This window comes from Lagenorhynchus albirostris, chromosome 21 (assembly GCF_949774975.1).
Source record: "Lagenorhynchus albirostris chromosome 21, mLagAlb1.1, whole genome shotgun sequence".
In the NCBI taxonomy this organism is placed as follows: Eukaryota; Metazoa; Chordata; class Mammalia; order Artiodactyla; family Delphinidae; genus Lagenorhynchus; species Lagenorhynchus albirostris.
In genome coordinates, this window is record NC_083115.1 from 12,774,278 (window position 1) to 12,794,106 (window position 19,829).

Below are 19,829 nucleotides of genomic sequence, written 5' to 3' on the forward strand. Positions count from 1 at the left end.
GAAAAACGGTGACATTTTCTAGGCTACAGGTATGATGGCAAGGGCTTTCATATATAGCTCACTGTAATGAGCTATTATAATATAAAAACTCTGAACCTGGAAGATATCTATGGAGATACTGAGGAGGGGCTGGTAGGGTAAAAACAGGGCTTTTCAGGTGGTACAATTTTTATATGACAGAAGGAAGTCTGGGCATAAGGGAGAGACTAAAATCTGAAGAGCCATTGTCATCTGGCCAGGTTATATCTTTTCATGACAACTGAGTCTGTGGCAAATTTTATATATTTTATTAATATATAAATTATAGAATCAAAAAACAAAATTAAATAGAAATAAATAAATACATAAACTAGAAAGAAAGGCTACAAAAATTGACAATAAACACCTTCTATGGTGTCTTACATGACTGAAGCTGCTTCTTGCTGCTGCTTTTATTCTAGTTCTTTATATTCTAAGTTAGCTTGTTTTTTCTTTTGCAGAGAACAGTGGCAAAATGGGGATGTGGTAGGGAATGAAACCCAATTTATTTTATGTTTTTATTAACAAAAAGAAAGCCAATTCGGCTTATTAAATATTTGCTTTTTACTATTTGGAAGTTCTTTATCCTCTATTCTATTTCAATTTCTTTTTGAATGCCAAGGCAATTTTTATATCCTTCCTACCTGCTTCTCAAATACTTTACTCAGCAAACAGACTTTTTTTCTAATAACTAATTTTTAATGCTTTCTAAAGCCTCTAAGGAAGGAAAAGTTTACCATGCTTAATTCTCACTTAATTTGTGCTTTGTTTTCTTCTGCCATTTCTACTCTATTCATAAAAATATATTTGGCCTTTATTGTGAATGGATTGTTTAAGAAACATGGAAGCTGTGGCATGGTTTCTAATACATACAAGATGTAGGAATTAAAACCTACACATTAAAAAAATAATAAACTATTAATTTAATTATAATGGGCACATATAGCAATTCTAGCACTGGGGTTATCATGCTGTGATACAGAAAAGGAGTCCTAATCGCTTTTATATTTTAAGATTTTATTAGGATACATTTCAAATGATAAAAGTATTTTTAAGAAAAAATATATATAATTTCAGATCTAAGAGAAATTTAAAATTTCTCTCTAGGGGCTGTTATGACTGAAATTTACTATTTTCCTTTAAATAACTTAGAAGTTAATGTAAGATGGAAGAGAGGTTGGAAGTAGCCACATAATGCAACAAAAATAAAATTTCTAGGCAACAGAGTTTAGAAAGCATTTACTGTCATTTTCAACCAGTATACATCATTGAGAGTACGAAAATTTGTTTGCTAAAAATCACAAAAACCAAGTTTGCTTAATAAGAAACGACATAAGAAATGAGCAAGATTAGTTTGTAAAAAATAAGCTGGTAAGATTATCAATACCAAATTTGCAATTAGCCTTTCTTTAAAAAAAGGAATAAAAAATAAAACTACAAGACCAATCCCCAAACAAAAATAAAACTCATACCCCTTTCTGCTATCTTCTCCCACACATGAATGATTATAGAGGGGAAGTGTATGTGTTTTAAAAAGGTGTATTCAATACTAGAATATAATTTTATATTTGAAAAAATTCAATCTATAATCATTGTTTCTACACCACAAGTAAAGGTTGATACAATTTCCTTGGCAAGCAAGGACATAGAAAAGAAGACCCATCTTCTGCATATAATTAATTCCAAATGGTTGCAGGATCATAAGGATGCTCTCCTAGAGCAAATGTGAGAATCTCTTGGAAAAGGTCAAGAACATTGTTTCAAACTTTACTGTACTATTACCTGGGCTTGAACTAGCTTGGAAAGTTATGAAAGTGGGCAAAATAACATTTTAATTAATAAAAGTAGAAATAAAAAGAGCATTCATATAACCAGAAGTAAACTGACTAGAAAGTGGTTTAATGTATGGCACATACTAGGAAAACCTTCACAGTTAAAGATCTCTCCTGTTTATGGATCTATTCTGCTCATCCCTTTTATTGTTTGGATTTGAGTAGTTTCACTTACAAGCCTAAAATGAATTGGTAAGCAAAGGTTCCACAGAGCTACCCAAGACATTAAAGCGCTGCCTTACCTTCACAGTTTCCAAGTCTCCGGCTTTAGATGCTTCTAAGAGCCGATAGTCAACATCAGAAGTGCGTATAGGTGTACTTTCTACATGAAAGAAAGGAAAGAGTACTGTTGGTTTTTAAGGAATCACAGAGTAGCTAAGGAGGGAAAATTATTTGGTGAATGGAAAGAGAGAGGTTAAGGTGTCAGAAATTTCTAAGATCTAATTTAAGGTTTTGTGGTGTCTTACTTCAATCTATATCCACCTTATCATAAGCCAAATTCTAACAAATTTTAGGACACACAAATCCTCTCCATCCCAATTACTCTGTCTTTCAAATTTTATGGTCAAAACTTGGCAAAGGGGAATGGAGAAACATAGGACCATGAGATCACGGACATCTTTATGATACATTGGTCTTTCAAAGTGTTGGAGCGAAGCTTTGCAATAGATTCTGTTATGTAAACCGAGGGAAGCCACTCAACTTTCAGTACTTAATGTTTAGCCTTTCTTTTTGGTCTCAATTTCTACACTATGAAACAGAAGTAATACTCCTGAAATCAGTGACCTTAGAAAATATAATCAGTGTACAATAAAGGCCTACTAAATACAGAAATTTGTTTAATTCGCATTTATGGCTTCAGGGAAATGCAATTTAAAATGTCTTAAGAGGTGTGATACAAATGTTAAATAGAATATAATTAAAACAGGCTGTTAAGTCTAGAAGTTATGAGGCTAACAAATCAGTTATTCTGATTAATCCAATACTATAAACAAACCAAAAATTCATTATACATTGGCCCAAATAAAAAGATTTTTAAAGAAAACAATACTTATCACTCAAAGTATGATCATGGACATTAAGTGTGGCTTTTATAATGCACATGTGTACACACACTCAAGTAACACAAAAGAACTTAAGTCCAGAAAACCTGGATTTAGACTGGGCTCTATTGTGATGATGGACAAATCATTTGATAGCTTAGTTTTCGCACCTATAAAGTGAGCGTTGGTTGGTTTCCCAGAAATTCTCTTCCAGGCTTAAGATTTCAATATCTTGTGGCCAGAGACACCTTCCTTGAGCCCAGTGTCCAAACGGGAAGATCAAGTGATGCTATAATAAGGTTTCAGATTTCAGAAGAAATACTTCAGCTCTTTCTAAAGTACTTTATTCAGGAAAGTGAGTTTTACAGAGTAAGATAGGGCATTTAATAAAGATTTTTGGAAAGGTCTCTGTATAGTTAGGTCATAATATCTATGAATTTCATTTCTGGATAGTAAATGGATGCTATAAAATATTCATAATAAGAGGGTATGCTGCGTCTGATGAAGAAAAGAACTACTGCATTATACGTAGGGAAAGCAGCAGGCTTCTGATTCCTTGCCTGTAGTCTACTCCATTTTACTCTTTCAGTTTGTTAGGTCATTCTACAGCAGACATAATCCATGGAAAAAATTAAAAGAATGAGAAAGAAGAGTCAATTATATTAAATTTCTTTTGTAACTTCTTATTCATTTTTCAGTAGGCAGACCGTGTTATTTCCTCTGATTTGGGGGCTTTGGAAACTAGTATCTATTTTTGTAACAGTTTTATGTTTGATCGCCCTCAATAAAGGAGATACTTAAAGTATATAACACTGTACTAGGTAGGCACTGTAACACTCAGTAAGATTTTATAATTATATTTAAACCAGGAAAGACAAGATAATATCATAATAGTACAATGAAGTTAAGAATTACAGAAAGCAGAATATAACACATGTAAGAACAATTAATTATAAGATCATTACCATATGAACGATTTGTAATTTTCCCTATTTGATAGATTTCGGAGCAACCGTAATTCCACACTGTTTATAGGAGTTTTAAGTAACCTTTGATCATAACACCCATAAGTCAGGTTTCCAACTTAACACTAAAAAAATTAAAGAAAATGGTTGCCTCTCTTCATGACACCTACCTCAACCCCACCAAAATAGGCGGATGGGCAGAGCCACAGGCTAAACTGCAAGCAAGGAAAGGCAGGAAAAATATTCAGGCAAAGAAAATACTCCAAAGAGCCACTTAAAACAATGGGCACAAAGTTTGTCTGTGGAAAGAGTTTATCAGTGGACAGACATGGAAGAGGAAGAATAGAATGCAATGTCTATCTATTTGAACTTACCACTCAGAATCTGCTGCACTGCTTCGTTCCCCATCTGTGCTGCTGTAAAGCCTTGTAAAGAGATGATGGAGGGATCAGAGCCGTAACTCAGTAGCAGGCGGCAGGTCTGCAGGTGACCGGCAAGGGCAGCTCTATGCAAAGCAGTCTGACCAAGGGTGTCCAGTGCATTCATCTGAAAAATCATTGGGTGGGCACATGAGATGGAGCAGCTATTTTTGTTCCCTTTTACACCCTAGCGAATAAATTATGAGAAAAATCAACTGTCAAAGCTTTTTGAAAAATACCACAGACTATTCATTATTAATTCTCACTTACTGATTCTAAGAAATACCATCTTCTTAGTTGTCTTTCTCTGACCACCTTATTGAAAATTCTAACATACCCATCCTTTCCCTGAACGACTGTCTTCCTGTCCGTCCTCCACTCCCTGCCACTCTCCTCACAACTAGGGGTCTCTGTAAGGTCCCTGAGGGCTGGGACTCTTGCCCGATGTTCACTGCCTGCCACGTCGAAGATGCACAGTAAATACTTTTGGATGAATGAGTTCTACCAAACTTGTTCCCGGAATATAAAGACAACAGAGTAAGTAAGCAAAGATAGTCAAAGTAATTAATTACATTTCTTTTCTAATTTTAGTAAATGATTTTGATAGAATGCCCTAATTGAATTACACATTTAACCAAAAACCTGATTTGAAGATTCAAAGGTTCCATTTTTAAAACTTTGAAGAATTATAAAGGAAGAATAATTTTAAGACTGTTAAGACAATGTTAAACTTTGGAATCATGTTTATAATTTGATCAAAACTACCTAGTCCTAACCTGTTTTCTAGGATACCCCAGTAAAGACTCTATTCCACTCAGACCAAAGTCCATGTTCATTGTACATGTTGCTTCTTTCAGAGAAGCCCTTTGCTCTGCCTTTCTGGATTATGAGATCCAGTGCAAGTCTCACCTTTTCTAAGAAATCTTCCTTGATTACTTGAAGCCTTGCTGATTACTTCCTTTCTGAACACCTATGTCAATTCAGCACTATTTTATAAATTAGAACACAGGGATAATGTTTGTTTACCAAGTAAAACTAAGGTTACTGAAATATGGAAAGTATTGTATAGGTTTTCTGGGTCCTTTAGAAAGCTCCCGTTAATGGTACATAGTAAATTCTCAAATATATGCTGGTTGGTTATTCAAAACACTTGGGTACCCCCACCAAACACAAGATTAAGAAAAGAAAGGATTTAAGACAGTCTCCCTGTCTCCAGTTTTTCATTGTTGTAAGGCTGTGACACTTCAGGCAAGGGTTCGAATAATTGCTTTTTTTAAAAATTTTATTTATTTTTTTATACAGCAGGTTCTTATTAGTCATCAATTTTATACACATCAGTGTATACATGTCAATCACAATTGCCCAATTCATCACACCTCTCACCCCCCGCAGCTTTCCCGCCTTGGTGTCCATATGTTTGTTCTCTACATCTGTCTCAACTTCTGTCCTGCAAACCGGTTCATCTGTACCATTTTTCTAGGTTCCACATACATGCGTTAATATACGATATTTGTTTTTCTTTCTGACTTACTTCACTTTGTATGACAGTCTCTAGATGCATCCACGTCTCAACAAATGACACAATTTTGTTCCTTTTTATGGCTGAGTAATATTCCATTGTATATATGTACCACATCTTCTTTATCTATTCATCTGTCGATGGGCATTTAGGTTGATTCCATGACCTGGCTATTGTAAACAGTGCTGCAACGAACACTGGGGTGCATGTGTCTTTTTGAATTATGGTTTTCTCTGGGTATATGCCCAGTAGTGGGATTGCTAGATCATATGGTAATTCTATTTTTAGTTTTTTAAGGAACCTCCATACTGTTCTCCATAGTGGCTGTATCAATTTACATTCCCACCAACAGTGCAAGAGGGTTCCCTTTTCTCCACACCCTCTCCAGCATTTGTTGTTTGTAGATTTTCTGATGATGCCCGTTCTAACTGGTGTGAGGTGATACTCGTAGCTTTGATTTGCATTTCTCTAATAATTAGTGATATTGAGCAGCTTTTCATGTGCTTCATGGCCATCTGTATGTCTCCTTTGGAGAAATGTCTATTTAGGTCTTCTGCCCATTTTTGGATTGGGTTGTTTGTTTTTTTAATATTGAGCTGCATGAGCTGTTTATAAATTTTGGATATTAATCCTTTGTCTGTTGATTCATTTGCAAATATTTTCTCCCATTCTGAGGGTTGTCTTTTCGTCTTGTTTATGGTCTCCTTTGCAGTGCAAAAGCTTTCAAGTTTCATTAGGTCACATTTGTTTATTTTTGTTTTTATTTCCATTACTCTAGGAGGTGGATCAAAAAAGATCTTGCTGTGATTTATGTCAAAGAGCGTTCTTCCTATGTTTTCCTCTGAGAGTTTTATAGTGTCCAGTCTAACATTTAGGTCTCTAACCCATTTTGAGTTTATTTTTGTGTATGGTGTTAGGGAGTGTTCCAATTTCATTCTTTTACATGTAGCTGTCCAGTTTTCCCAGCACCACTTATTGAAGAGACTGCCTTTTCTCCATTGCATATCCTTGCCTCCTTTGTCATAGATTAGTTGACCATAGGTGTGTGGGTTTATCTCTGGGCTTTCTATCTTGTTCCATTGACCTACTTTTCTGTTTTTGTGCCAGTACCATACTGTCTTGATTACTATAGCTTTGTAGTATAGTCTGAATTCAGGGAGTCTGATTCCTCCAGCTCCGTTGTTTTCCCTCAAGACTGCTTTGGCTATTTGGGGTCTTTTGTGTCTCCATACAAATTTGAAGATTTTTTGTTCTAGTTCCGTAAAAAATGCCATTGGTAATTTGATAGGGATTGCATTGAATCTGTAGATTGCTTTGGGTAGTATAGTCATTTTCACAATATTGATTCTTCCAATCCAAGAACATGGTATATCTCTCCATCTGTTGGCATCATGTTTAACTTCTTTCAGCAGTGTCTTATAGTTTTCTGCATACACGTCTTTTGTCTCCCTAGGTAAGTTTATTCCTAGGTATTTTATTCTTTTTGTTGCAATGGTAAATGGGAGTGTTTCCTTAATTTCTCTTTCAGATTTTTCACCATTAGGAATGCAAGAGATTTCTGTGCATTAATTTTGTATCCTGCAACTTTACCAAATTCATTGAATGGCTCTAGTAGTTTTCTGGTGGCATCTTTAGGATTCTCTCTGTATAGTATCATGTCATCTGCAAACAGTGACAGATTTACTTCTTCTTTTCCAATATGTATTCCTTTTACTTCTTTTTCTTGATTTTCTTCTCTGATGGCTAGGGCTTCCAAAACTATGTTGAATAATATTGGTGAGAGTGGACATCCTTGTCTTGTTCCTGATCTTAGAGGAAATGCTTTCAGTTTTTCACAACTGAGAATGATGTTTGCTGTGGGTCTGTCATATATGGCCTTTATTATGTTGCGGTAGGTTCCCTCTATGGTCACTTTCTGGAGAGTTTTTATCATAAATGGGTGTTGAATTGTGTCAAAAGCTTTTTCTGCATCTATTGAGATGATCATATGGTTTTTATTCTTCAGTTTATTAATATGGTGTATCACATTGATTGATTTGCATATACTGAAGAATCTTTGCATCTCTGGGATAAATCCCACTTGATCATGGTGTATGATCCTTTTAATGTGTTGTTGGATTCTGTTTGCTAGTATTTTGTTGAGGATTTTTGCATCTATATTCATGAGTGATATTTGTCTGTAATTTTCTTTTTTTGTAGTATCTTCGTCTGGTTTTGGTATCAGGGTAATGGTGGCCTCACAGAATGAGTTTGGGAGTGTTCCTTCTAAGAGGCTTGTGCAGGTTTCCTGATGGGAGGGACTGGTGCTGGGTAGAGATGGCTGTTGCTCTGGTGGGCAGAGCTCAGTAAAACTTTAATCTGCTTGACTGCTGATGGGTGGGGCTGGCTTTCCCTCCCTGTTGGTTTTTGGCCTGAGGGAACCCAACACTGGAGCCTACCTGGGCTCTTTGGTGGGGCTAATGGTGGATTCTGGGAGAGCTCCTGTCAAGGAGTACTTCTCAGAACTTCTGCTGCCAGTGTCCTTGTCCCCACGGTGAGCCACAGCCACCCCCTACCTCTGTGGGAGACCCTCCAACAGCAGGTAGGTCTGGTTCAGTTTCCCCTGGGGTCACTGCTCCTTCCCCTGGGTCCCGATGCCCACACTACTTTGTGTGTGCCCTCCAAGAGTGGAGTCTCTGTTTCCCTCAGCCCTGTTGAAGTCCTGCAATCAAATCCCACTAGCCTTCAGAGTCTGATTCTCTAGGAATTCCTCCTCCTCTTGCCAGACCCCCAGGTTGGGAAGCCGGACATAGGGCTCAGAACCTTCACTCCAGTGGGTGGACTTCTGTGGTATAAGTGTTCTCCAGTCTGTGAGTCACCCACCCAGCAGTTACGGGATTTGATTTTACTGTGATTGTGCCCCTCCTACCGTCTCATTGTGGCTTCTCCTTTCTCTTTGTATTTGGGGTATCCTTTTTGGTGAGTTCCAGCATCTTCCTGTCAATGACTGTTCAGCAGCTAGTTGTGATTCTGGTGTTCTCACAAGAGAGAGCCAATAAATTCTTAATGGTGTGCACAAGATTCACCATGAAATGCTGACAAATTTAATTATATCACATTTGCCAGCAGAAAAATGACTGTTTATACATAAACAACATAAAAGCACAGCCATTAGCGTGTACTAATGGAAAACACAAGTGGTCAAACTAAACTTCTTGAATTTTTCTGTGAATATTTCTGTTATGTCCTCATCACAGGAGAAAAACTTTAAGAACATTCTAATCATTAACATTTTTCTGGAAATTGGATAAGACACCCACTAAATTATTCAATTATAGTGATGGAAATCCATAATCCAGCTCATTAAATCATGGGAACATGGTTTCAGAACTACTACTCTGAAATACAGATCTTACCAAGTTATTCCTCACCCCAAACTCAGTGACTCTTCAGTGCCTTCACATAAACTTGAATCTCTCAGCGTGTCATTGAAGACCATCTGTCATTTACTTTTACATCACCTCTCCTACCTCTCTTCCCACTATATTTTTTCTTCATAATCTGATAGGCCTGCTATGCTCCAGCTTTATTAGATTACCCTGGAGCCCCATTTTCTGAAGGTGTTAGTTTCTAAAGTCATCGTGAAAGGTAAAATTTGCCTTTGGTCAAGATTATCCTTAAAGATACCTCAGCAATGCGATGGTAGAGACAGATGTAAAGTTTCTCAGTAAATCCAACACCAGCCAGTTTCACTTCCAGTGTCTAAGCAGATCAACTGAACACCAGATAAAGTACAGACAGTATTTTTAAACATTAACAACACACTATGTGTAAGAAGCAGTTCTCTCTATTAATATGCATGGTGGAACTGAGCGCAATATAGAACACTGCAGATTCACTTCTTCCACCTCTTACTCATTCTGGGACATGCACTCATGGAGTGAAATACTGAGCATAAATCACTACTCACTAATATAAGGAAGGGATGCAACTACCATTTACTAAGCACTTGCTAATATTAGATGCTACATGTAAACTGTAAGCTATTTAAAAGCAGAGACTATGACTTAACCTTAAATGTAACTCTTCCCTCTACCCTAAAGTACAGGAGAGACCAGTGTAACACAAAATTCTTTGCTTTAGTAAATGTATATATTTTTCTTTATGAAATAATTCTTCCCTCAAATTCTAAATAGTTTCATAGCAACAAAAGAATATCCATGGAGTGCTTCATCAGACAACAAGGCTGAAGCACTACAAGAAGTCATAGAAAAGTATCAGCGAATAATGTAATAGAAGCACTCATTCCATGGAAATAAGTAGAATAAAGAAACTAGAGGGACTTCCCTGGGGGTCCAGCGGTTAAGACTTCGCCTTCCAATGCAGGGGGTGCAGGTTCAATCCCTGGTCAGGGAGCTAAGATCCCACATGCCTCGTGGCCAAAAAACCAAAACATAAAACAGAAGCAATACTGTAACAAATTCAATAAAGACTCTTAAAGAATGGTCCACATCAAAAAAAAAAAAAAAACTTAATAAAAAAAAGAAACTAGAAAAATTTGGTGAGACTTTGTATAACCCACTTAGAAAGAACGACAATCAATAATAGGGAAATATTAAACAGATATTCTATAGGGGTTTTTGTGAAGAAGAATTATTCCTCTCTAGAAGCAAATGTCAGAAATTTCTCCAATTCCCTGGTCTCAGGGCTCCGGGCTTTCCCGTCTCAGGTCAGAAGATGACTGCGGCAGCCGCACTCCACCAGTGCCAGGCAGTCTTACCCAAGGCCAAAAGGGAAGTTGCCGACATCTATTTTAAAAGAGAAGAAAGCTTTCTCAGCGAACCTCTCCTTATGGTTGGGGCCAGAGATGGTTTGTGGGCCCATGCCTTTACCAGGCACTAGTAAGGACGAGATGAGATCATCAGAGCTGCCTCAGACCCTCAAGCTTCTCTATCTGAACAAAACGGAGCTCTACGGAAGGACTTGGCAAGCTTTGATCTGCAGGCCAGCTCCAACCTACTGGTTTTGTGTGGCCTGTAAGCTAAGAATGGTTTTTACATTTTTAAATGGTTACATTTTAAACGGCTATATAAGTACCTACATAAAATCCTCTATTTTGTCTCTTGGCCCACAAAGCCTAAAATATTTACTATGTGGACTTTTAAGAACACATTTACTGAAAAATGATTACTGGATGGGAAATCGACTCTCTGCTTGAGTCATTACAGATCTTTAAATTGACTCAAAACTGACAAAAGAAAACTCAAGGTCCCTAACTCCCTCTCATATCTAACTTGATCAACATGCTTGAGGTTCTACCTTTATTTGTTTATCAGTCAGTCATGGGTTAGAATCAGGGCTCTCTATAAAGTGGGCAATCTAATTTTTTCCTCCAAATATTCTGAAGTGGTTCAAGGCACACAAGTACAAAATGTGTGCGATAAATTTATTCCTGGAGGGCAGCAGTAACTATGTGATATGACTAGAGATCAATCCCCGTCCCCCGATTTTTTAAATGAGTCACCTGGCAGGATTTGTGTTGCTGCTCTAGTTCAGTTTCACAGTGAAGAAGGGTGATATGTTGGAGCCAGTGTAATTTTATTTTGTTGTGATGCCAGAGAATTGTAGGGAACTCTCATTGTTTAAAGGGAGTTCTCCTAAGTTTGGATTTATTACTCTAATCTCCACCATTCTGTAAGTTACATAAATGGTAAATGACAATAATTCACTCTATTGGTGGAGAAATAACAGGAAAAGATTAAATGACCTGTGCAGGTCATCCATAAAATCAATGCTGGAAACACTGAAAAAAAAGGGCCAACTCAAGTACAGAATATAGTCCAGAAGCTAGAATATCTCTTGACACAACACTGTTCTTTGTCCTCTTGGCTTTGATGACTGTGACTCACACTGTGATAATTCTTCACTCAGGCAAAAAACTTAGGCTCAACAACATTCAAAATATTCTTTATATACGAGTCAAACTCTTAAAAAAACAGAGAGACAAAACAAATACACAGTCTAGTATTATACATATAATTAAGTGCCTAAATGGTCATTCAAACTGAGCTAACCAAATAAATGACATTGCCGCTCACAAGGAATCTTCTAGGAACTTTCAAGTTATACAGCTATATATATGCATTGCTGTCCATGAGTTTTGTTTTCAACCTAAAAAATTTATTTGACAGATTGATTTTATATACAGAAGCATGAATTTATTCTTCATATTTTAAATAAATACAACTTTCTTAATATATATGTATTATTTGGAATTACCAGCACACTTACTGAAGAAATTCAGGAATGTTGGGACTGATGAAGTCTTTTTTAAGACACAGTTTTATTTTCCTCTATCCCAATCTCTACCACAAGGATATGACAGAGGATGTCTTCAAAGACCCTTAGCATTCAGCACTAAAGAGATCTGTTTTCTCTAAAGTACAGAAACTGCCTCAAATAAGAAAAATGTTATATTTAATGTGTTACACCTCAACTGTGGTAATTAATGGTTAGAACTGGCTTAAGATACAAATTCAGAAGGTGTGAGAAGAATAACAGATGTCTGGCAGTTTTAAAGACAAACATTCTTTTTTTTTTGTATCTGGAGATAACAAGTTGAGGTATGTATCTTTATTTCTATTTGAATAGTAAGAATGACTTTCCTAAAGAGGATAATTTGATAAAATGATATAAAACCACAATGGTATGTGACCTGAAATGTATAGGACATAAAATTATGATTAAAAAAATGCCAAAAACAGTTTTGGAAACCAGCAAGCAGACCATAAGGAAATGGTTAAGGGGATTCTTTCAAAAATCAGTGTGAACAGCCTAGTCTCAACAGCTAACCATGAGGCTCAGTTCATCTCTCGCTTAAACTTCAGCTATCATTGTCCACATCACTCATTTAGTAATTCATCATCAATTGTTCTGTGACATTTCCGTACTTAGGCATGTAGACTCACATTATAATTTTACGTTAACTATGAACATGTGTACATCCCAAACTAAACCTGATTTCGAGTAATCTGAGAGTTGAAAACAGTCTCTATATTATTTTAGCTAGAGTGACAATTTTTTTTTCTGCCCAAATCAGGATACTTTGAAATTAAAAGCAAACAACAGTTAAAAAAAATTAACAGGCATTAATAAAATCTACAAAAGAGGGATAAAGACAGGAATCTGAAACAGGTCTATGCCCTGGTAGACAGAGACTACAACCTAGGGAACAGGTAGGTGGCAGGCATACTGTAATATTTTTAGCTTGAAGGTAAGAAACATTAACTCGACATCATCCCTTTTTATAAAAATCTTAAAAAGCTAACTTTGTTGAATACTGCTAAATGATTATGCCAACTGTTATACATATACCTTGAGTCTACATTTCTGTAATTGGTTTTCTAAGAGAAAGTAGTTTCCTAGGATGTTATCTATCTTCCTGAAGCTGGATTTGTTCATGCCATCTGCCTATTCAAAATTTCCAGTGGCTCTCCAAGTACCATGAGAACAAACCAAAGCTCTCCAGCTGAGACCAGCAAGATCTTGTTCCAGCATATCTTTTCAGATTTTCACCATCCCCCATGGACTACCTATTACTCCACCTACTGAACTAACTAATCATAACTTCTGACTAAAAAACTCCTTTGCTTTTCAGATTGAGTCATTATTTAAAATGTATTCTTTGTATTTTGTCTATTTCTATATATCTAATTCTTGGACATTCCTAGCTTAAATTCTATTTTCTTCATGGAATTTCTCCATTCTTTCCCCTAGCCTGCCACCACTAACAGAAGTAATTGGTCTCTCCTCTGAATAGCAATCTGTCTGTACTTTCCAACCCGTATAACAGATATTCAAGTAGACTGTGTTAGACAAGACTATTTTTAGATTTTAAGTCCCTTAAGATAAGAATCTTTATCAAATTCAAACTTCCTATATACCTCATAGTAACAAGTGCAATACCTTGTACACCGGTTGTTTGAAAATGGTTGGTAAATGGAGGGCTCAAAAGAATGACAAATTAGTAAATTCTTATGATAAAGAATATTGTTTTCAACATACTACTCTGTATACTGAACAAACATTAGAGACTATCAAACTATTCTCTAACCAAAAACCATGCATTTCTTCTTTCTCTAGAAATCTGGAGGGAAAAAAGTTAAATGCCTGTGTTGATAGAATTGTTTAATATTGAAAAAAACTGATTCACTTTATCTATAATAAAAGTATAATTTACGTTTTTACAGATATTTACAGGCCATTGTTATCCACAGTGGGATATACACAGTTAAAAGTATCTCCTGTGAGGAATGAAATAAATAAAATAAGCAAAAATTCAATTCTTAGCTAGAATTCTGCTACAGTAATCAATATTTTACTCTAATAGGTTTTTAATCCTTTAATGTGGTATGAACCCACCAGAGTATGGAATCTGTCTAAGAAGTTAAATTTTAATTTGAGAAAAGTTAAATTTGAGAAACATGAAACTAGATTAATGTTTACTAGCCAAACTTGAGTATTATTATTTGTAAACCTTCAATATTCACATGGAATTTTAAAAGGAACAATCAAGTTCTCTGAAAAGAGGTATATTATATTATAATGGTGCATACTTTCTTTGCTTTCTTAAAGGGGTACTTACCTTGCCCACATGCCCTAACTGTCAGAGAAATAAGTTGCAGAGAGCATAGCTGATTAGACTCGAGGTGCCAATCCCATGGTTGTGCTAAACAAACTGAAGTCTTATTCATACGCTCCCTTTCTCATCCCTGAGACTTGGGAGAGATGGCAGCTGCAGATGGTATATTTTTAAGCCAAAGGCTTATAAAGTAGGGGCTGAAAAGACCATATTTGGGCCACAGAGAAGTAAAACAGAAAAATACAGTCTATAAAAAGAAGAATGAAGCAGATGAACAAAGACCAGCAGAGAAAAGAAAGCCACACAATCTCAGAAAGAGAAAAAGAGACAGACACAGAGAGAGAATGGCAGCCAAGGTAACAGTTTCGAAACTTGTTCCAGCCTTTTGCGAATCTCAGCTAGAATTCCTGCAGATTATTTCTTTGGGATTAACCACATGGTTATCTCATAGAAGTAATAAGCAGGCATGTATATAAATAAGTATAAAACAGATTTCTACTTATGTCTAATCTAGATTCAGTCAATCTAACTGAACAGTAACTAAAATGTCTCTGAGACACTGGCCCCTTTGGACTTTATTTTGATATGATCAAACTTCAGATATTATTTGAACTATAAAAGCTACTTTGGATCTATATCTTTAAAAGCACTTTAACACCTTTGGCCTAATAGAATCTGCTTATCAATCCACCTCTAGAAGAGCATTAATAAAATCCTTAAAATAAGCTAACACATTTCTCCAAAGTGAGCAAAGGTCTTGATCACTCTCAATATGAGAAATAAGCCCATTTAATGCCAATGACTATTGACACAATTTCTTCTTACACACATTATAAATAAATCTGTCAAATTAAGACATACGAACATCAAAAAAAAAAGTTTTCATGTTTCACACATTTAACAGATGCTCACTAATGACAAAATAGCAGTGCTTTCATGTATGGAAAAAAAGCACTTCTGAATTAAACCTTTTGTATCTGCTGTATTAATAATACCGTATGCAATTGGGGCTTAGGTTGTACTTAATAATGATAGCAAACAAGGCAGTAGCAACAGAATGCAGAATGCCAGGGTACATTAACAATAATAAAGAAAAAAGGATAAAATCTTCATGTCTTTCCCATTTAGGCCTTACAGTAATCTTGCGAAGCAGGGGTTGGTAGAGATAATTATTAATTTTTTAAGATACAGAAGTTTGGGGCTTCCCTGGTGGCGCAGCGGTTGGGAGTCCGCCTGCCGATGCAGGGGACAAGGGTTCGTGTCCCGGTCCGGGAGGATCCCACATGCCGCGGAGCGGCTGGGGCCGTGGGCCGTGGCCGGTGAGCCTGCGCGTCCAGAGCCTGTGCTCCGCAACGGGAGAGGCCACAGCGGTGAGAGGCCCGTGTACCGCAAAAAACAAACAAACAACAAAAAAAAACAACAAAACAAACAAACAAACAAAAAAAAGATACAGAAGTTTACTCCTATAAAAGTGGATTTCTCAAATAAGTTGGTTAATAACCCCATTTTCTTATAACCATCCTTTCCTTAAGAGTCATTTGTTTTCTGTCCTTTTGCTAAATATTGCCTGCTTGCCTCCCTGGACCCACATCCACCCTCCACCCTGCTCTGTGTCCTGGGAAAATCACGTGTATGGATCACATCAATGGGCTCTTTTGGTCTTTAACTTTTCGCTGTATTTGGCCAGTGGGAAGTAATGACAAGGGGACTGGTGGGAAGGAGAAGAGTGAGGAGTATGGATTAGATATAGCCTTTATCAAAGGCTACAGATGCTGTCAGGTGGCCTGCTCTATATAGCTCCCCTGTTCCTTGCCCCTTCAGGCCCAGGATGATGATAGCTCCCACTTGCTGCTGGTACTACCTCATCCTTTGTTGATTTCCTAAACCTTGCCCACACCTTTGTATATAACTCCTTTATTAAACTTTCCTCAAATTACCCACTCTGAGTGTGCTATTTATTGCCAAGACCCTAACTAATACAATTTTCTACCTCTGTATCTTTGGAACACCTCCTTCAAAAGCTACCAAGGCCCTTATGTGAAAATTGCCAAGTTAAATGGATCATCTACCTTGGTTTCTCTCTGCAGCACTAATCACCTGTTCCTTCTTCACACTCCGTTGCACTCAACAGACACCATGATAAGCCTTTCAGTTCCTCTTCCCACTACTGTTCCACAAACATGAGTAATCCTCAAAGGTTATTCCTTGACTCTCAACTCATCTCTCCATATTCTCTTCAGGAACCTTCCTCATTCCCACAATGTATGATCACTATGTCAAGGGCTTCCCAATAGATCTTTCTAATCCTAAGCTCTCTTTCATACTCTAGTGCTGTATTTCCAACCACTAGTTTTATTTAATGTCCCTCTATCATATTAACTCCAAGTACAAAATCATTACCAAGACATAGGACACCAGTATTTCTTTCTAGCTTTCTTACTTCCTTAATTGTACCACCACTTTCTAAGTTTATTCCAGCACCAATTCATTTCCAACTACCACCATTTTCTAAGTCTATTCCAGCACCCAATTAGTCTTTCCAAATGGCTTTCGTCTTTCTCTTCCTTTTTCATTATTGATGCCACTAAATTGGTTCAGGATTAGCTTCAAGTTTGGTAACTGCTTTAACTTCCAAACTATTTCCCACAGTATCCAGCTCACAATCTTTATCATTTTACAACTCAATGTTGAGCTAGTGGATCAAAACAAATGATAAAGGGATTATATACATCTCTTAAATAAAATGTAGATAATTAAAGGAAATATATAGTATATAAGTTTGAAAAGACAAATATAGAAAAAAATACAATGCTCATACTTACTAGCAATCAAAGTATTGTTTGTGTGCCAGGTACTATACAACATACATATATATATAAGCTCATTCAATTTTTACCAAAAAAACAAACAAAAAAAACACCCTTGTAGGGGAGGTATTAATACCCACATATCACCAATGAGTCAACTGAGGTTCAGAGAAATTAAGTTCACGGTCATAAAACTAGAAAGTGGAAGATTCTAAACTGAAAACTGTATCTGTCTATGTTACATACACAATATGCTTAACTTGCAGAGTGAACCTGTACTTTGTATTTATTACCAAGTTTTACACAAAAGAATGCTTTGGCTTATATAAATATTACTAAGTTCTATTTGTCTAAGTAAGACAAGTTAGTTAATGGTATTAGATCTCCCTACCAAATTCTCTGCCTTTTCTGATTTAGTAGTCTTAGCTTGAGAACTAGGTTCATCATGAGGAGGGGAAGACAGCAGAATGGTAGAAGCAGCCTAAGAGGGCTGAATCCTAATTTGGGAGCGGGGCTACTTGTTCAGAAGGTGCTTTTAGAATCAAATGGAAACAATGAGTCATTCAAACATCAAATTGGAACCACAAGTTGCCCAGAAAGAACACTAGGCAAGCAAACATTAGGGCCCAACAGTAGCTAAGTTGGGTCTTTATAGTGAGCTTTTACTAATGCATTAGTCACCAGATAAACTAGCCCTGAGGGATAGCAGTTTGCCTTGGGACCAGGAAATGAGTGAAGGGGAGGATGGAAATTTGTATCTATTGGTTCCTAACCCTGATTAAATATGACTTTTTTTTCCCATTTAAAGTGCCTAGTCGCAGGAATTCTCAATTTTGTTGAAGTGAAGTGGAAGGACTAGGGATATACTAGTCTAAAAGGCATTCTACATCACTAGCAGGGTGGTTAAAATTATACATGACCCACTGATAAATTGTGACGTCATTGATGAGAATGTACTGTGAACATGAAGGGCAGAAAAAAGATTTAGAACCACAGACCTAGAGTAATGCTGACTAGGATAGGTTATATAAAATAATGTTATTCCTCACTGAACCTTCAGGAAATAAAATGACTCGTGGGAGACAACAAAGAGATACTTTCCCAAAATGAAGGGCATTATTAATGGTTATTCAAGAACATTATAAATGCCATAAGATATTTTTAAAAATAGGTAAATGATAAACATACCATGCTCTTAAGTGTAGCAGAAAGCCTACTTAGCTTATTATTTTGTTTGACAGAACAACAAGACATTATTTATGTAACAGTGCAGTAGTTGTACCCTGAAAATAGGTAATAAATCTGTAGAACTCTGTTCCTTTCATTCCAGCTCATCCTGTTTAATTAAAAACATCAACCGTCCTTTTAAAGCAAGGATCATGCACCTTAGGAATAAAAAAATGTTTTAAGAACCGTCTCAATATACATTTATGTACATTTGTAAATTATAACCAAGCAGGGCTAAACTAATACATAATAAATATATAAAAAATTTATACAAAAAAATTACAAAGGGTGGGAAAGAGGTGAAACAATTAAAAATTAAAAAAATTTTAAATTATTAGTCGTACAAAATATCATTTGGCTCAATTAAAAGAAACTTAAAAAAATCTTATAAAAATTATGTTGTAGATTTGAGGGTCTGATTCTAAGTTCATTTTCAATAGTTGGTCCCATTGGTTAGATTATCTAAAAAGATTTCACATAGATATGTAGTGCCACTGGAAAAAGTGCATTGTTAGCAAAGCCTTCTAAATCACAATGTTTATTTTTTAATGTAATTTACTAATTATGCTAAGGTTTTAACTGAATTCTGCTAGTAAAATTGCATTTTTCTTGATTCTTGCAAACTTATTATGAGGTGTTGCATTAAAATATTTTTAATAGGTTCAAAAACTACCTGAACACAAATTTTAAAACAAAACAAAAACTTTAAAACAGGTTAGAAAATCCTGTTGCCCAGTTTTTAAATTATATAGATATGACAGATGGGTGATAAATACACATCATTTTTTGGCAACAAAATCACAAAACAGTGGATATTTTCTAAAAATCTATTTTCAAAATGTCCTCTTCATTTGTTAAAGTTCCTTTTAAAGAGCAGTTACTTTCTCATTCACTCTAAAATATATAACTTTCACCTTTAAAGTTCTGATTATGTTTCTCTTTAAATAAAAAAGTACCTACATACAAGTAATAGTCATTTGTCACCATAGAACTATCAGCAAATTTTGAACTTCCTTATTTTCATTAAAAAAAAAAATAAAGGCACAACAACTAAGTATGTCAACCCGAAAATCCTGATTCATAAAATAGCCAGATAAACTTTTTATGCTATAAGATTGTCATGGTCATTCCCTCTGATTTTCAACAACGATATTTATCAAGATTCTACCATTTAGGATAATATCCATAAATCTACTCATGTAAAGTGCAATGTGTCACAAAGTGCTGAAAGTGAGCAGACGAGTGAGTGTACCACGGTCAATCCACACACACACAACTCGTGTTCTTCCTCACGAAACACCTTGGGCTCTGACATGACTCAGACAGGCTGACACATGGACATAATGAGAGTGCCAGCATCAATCTGTGTATGAAATATT

The 19,829-nt window shown here is 36.1% G+C and overlaps 1 protein-coding gene across 3 annotated transcripts in view; it reads right to left on the minus strand.

Moving 5' to 3' along the window:
• TNKS (tankyrase) overlaps nt 1–19,829 on the minus strand; it is a 183,766-nt gene that overhangs the window by 46,951 nt on the left and 116,986 nt on the right. For all 3 annotated transcript variants that reach the window (XM_060136739.1, XM_060136738.1, XM_060136740.1), the window contains exons 12-13: nt 4,233–4,404; nt 2,093–2,172 (exon numbers count right to left, since the gene is read on the minus strand). In XM_060136739.1, the coding sequence (XP_059992722.1) occupies nt 2,093–2,172; nt 4,233–4,404 (252 nt within the window). The remainder of the gene's footprint in view (nt 1–2,092; nt 2,173–4,232; nt 4,405–19,829) is intronic.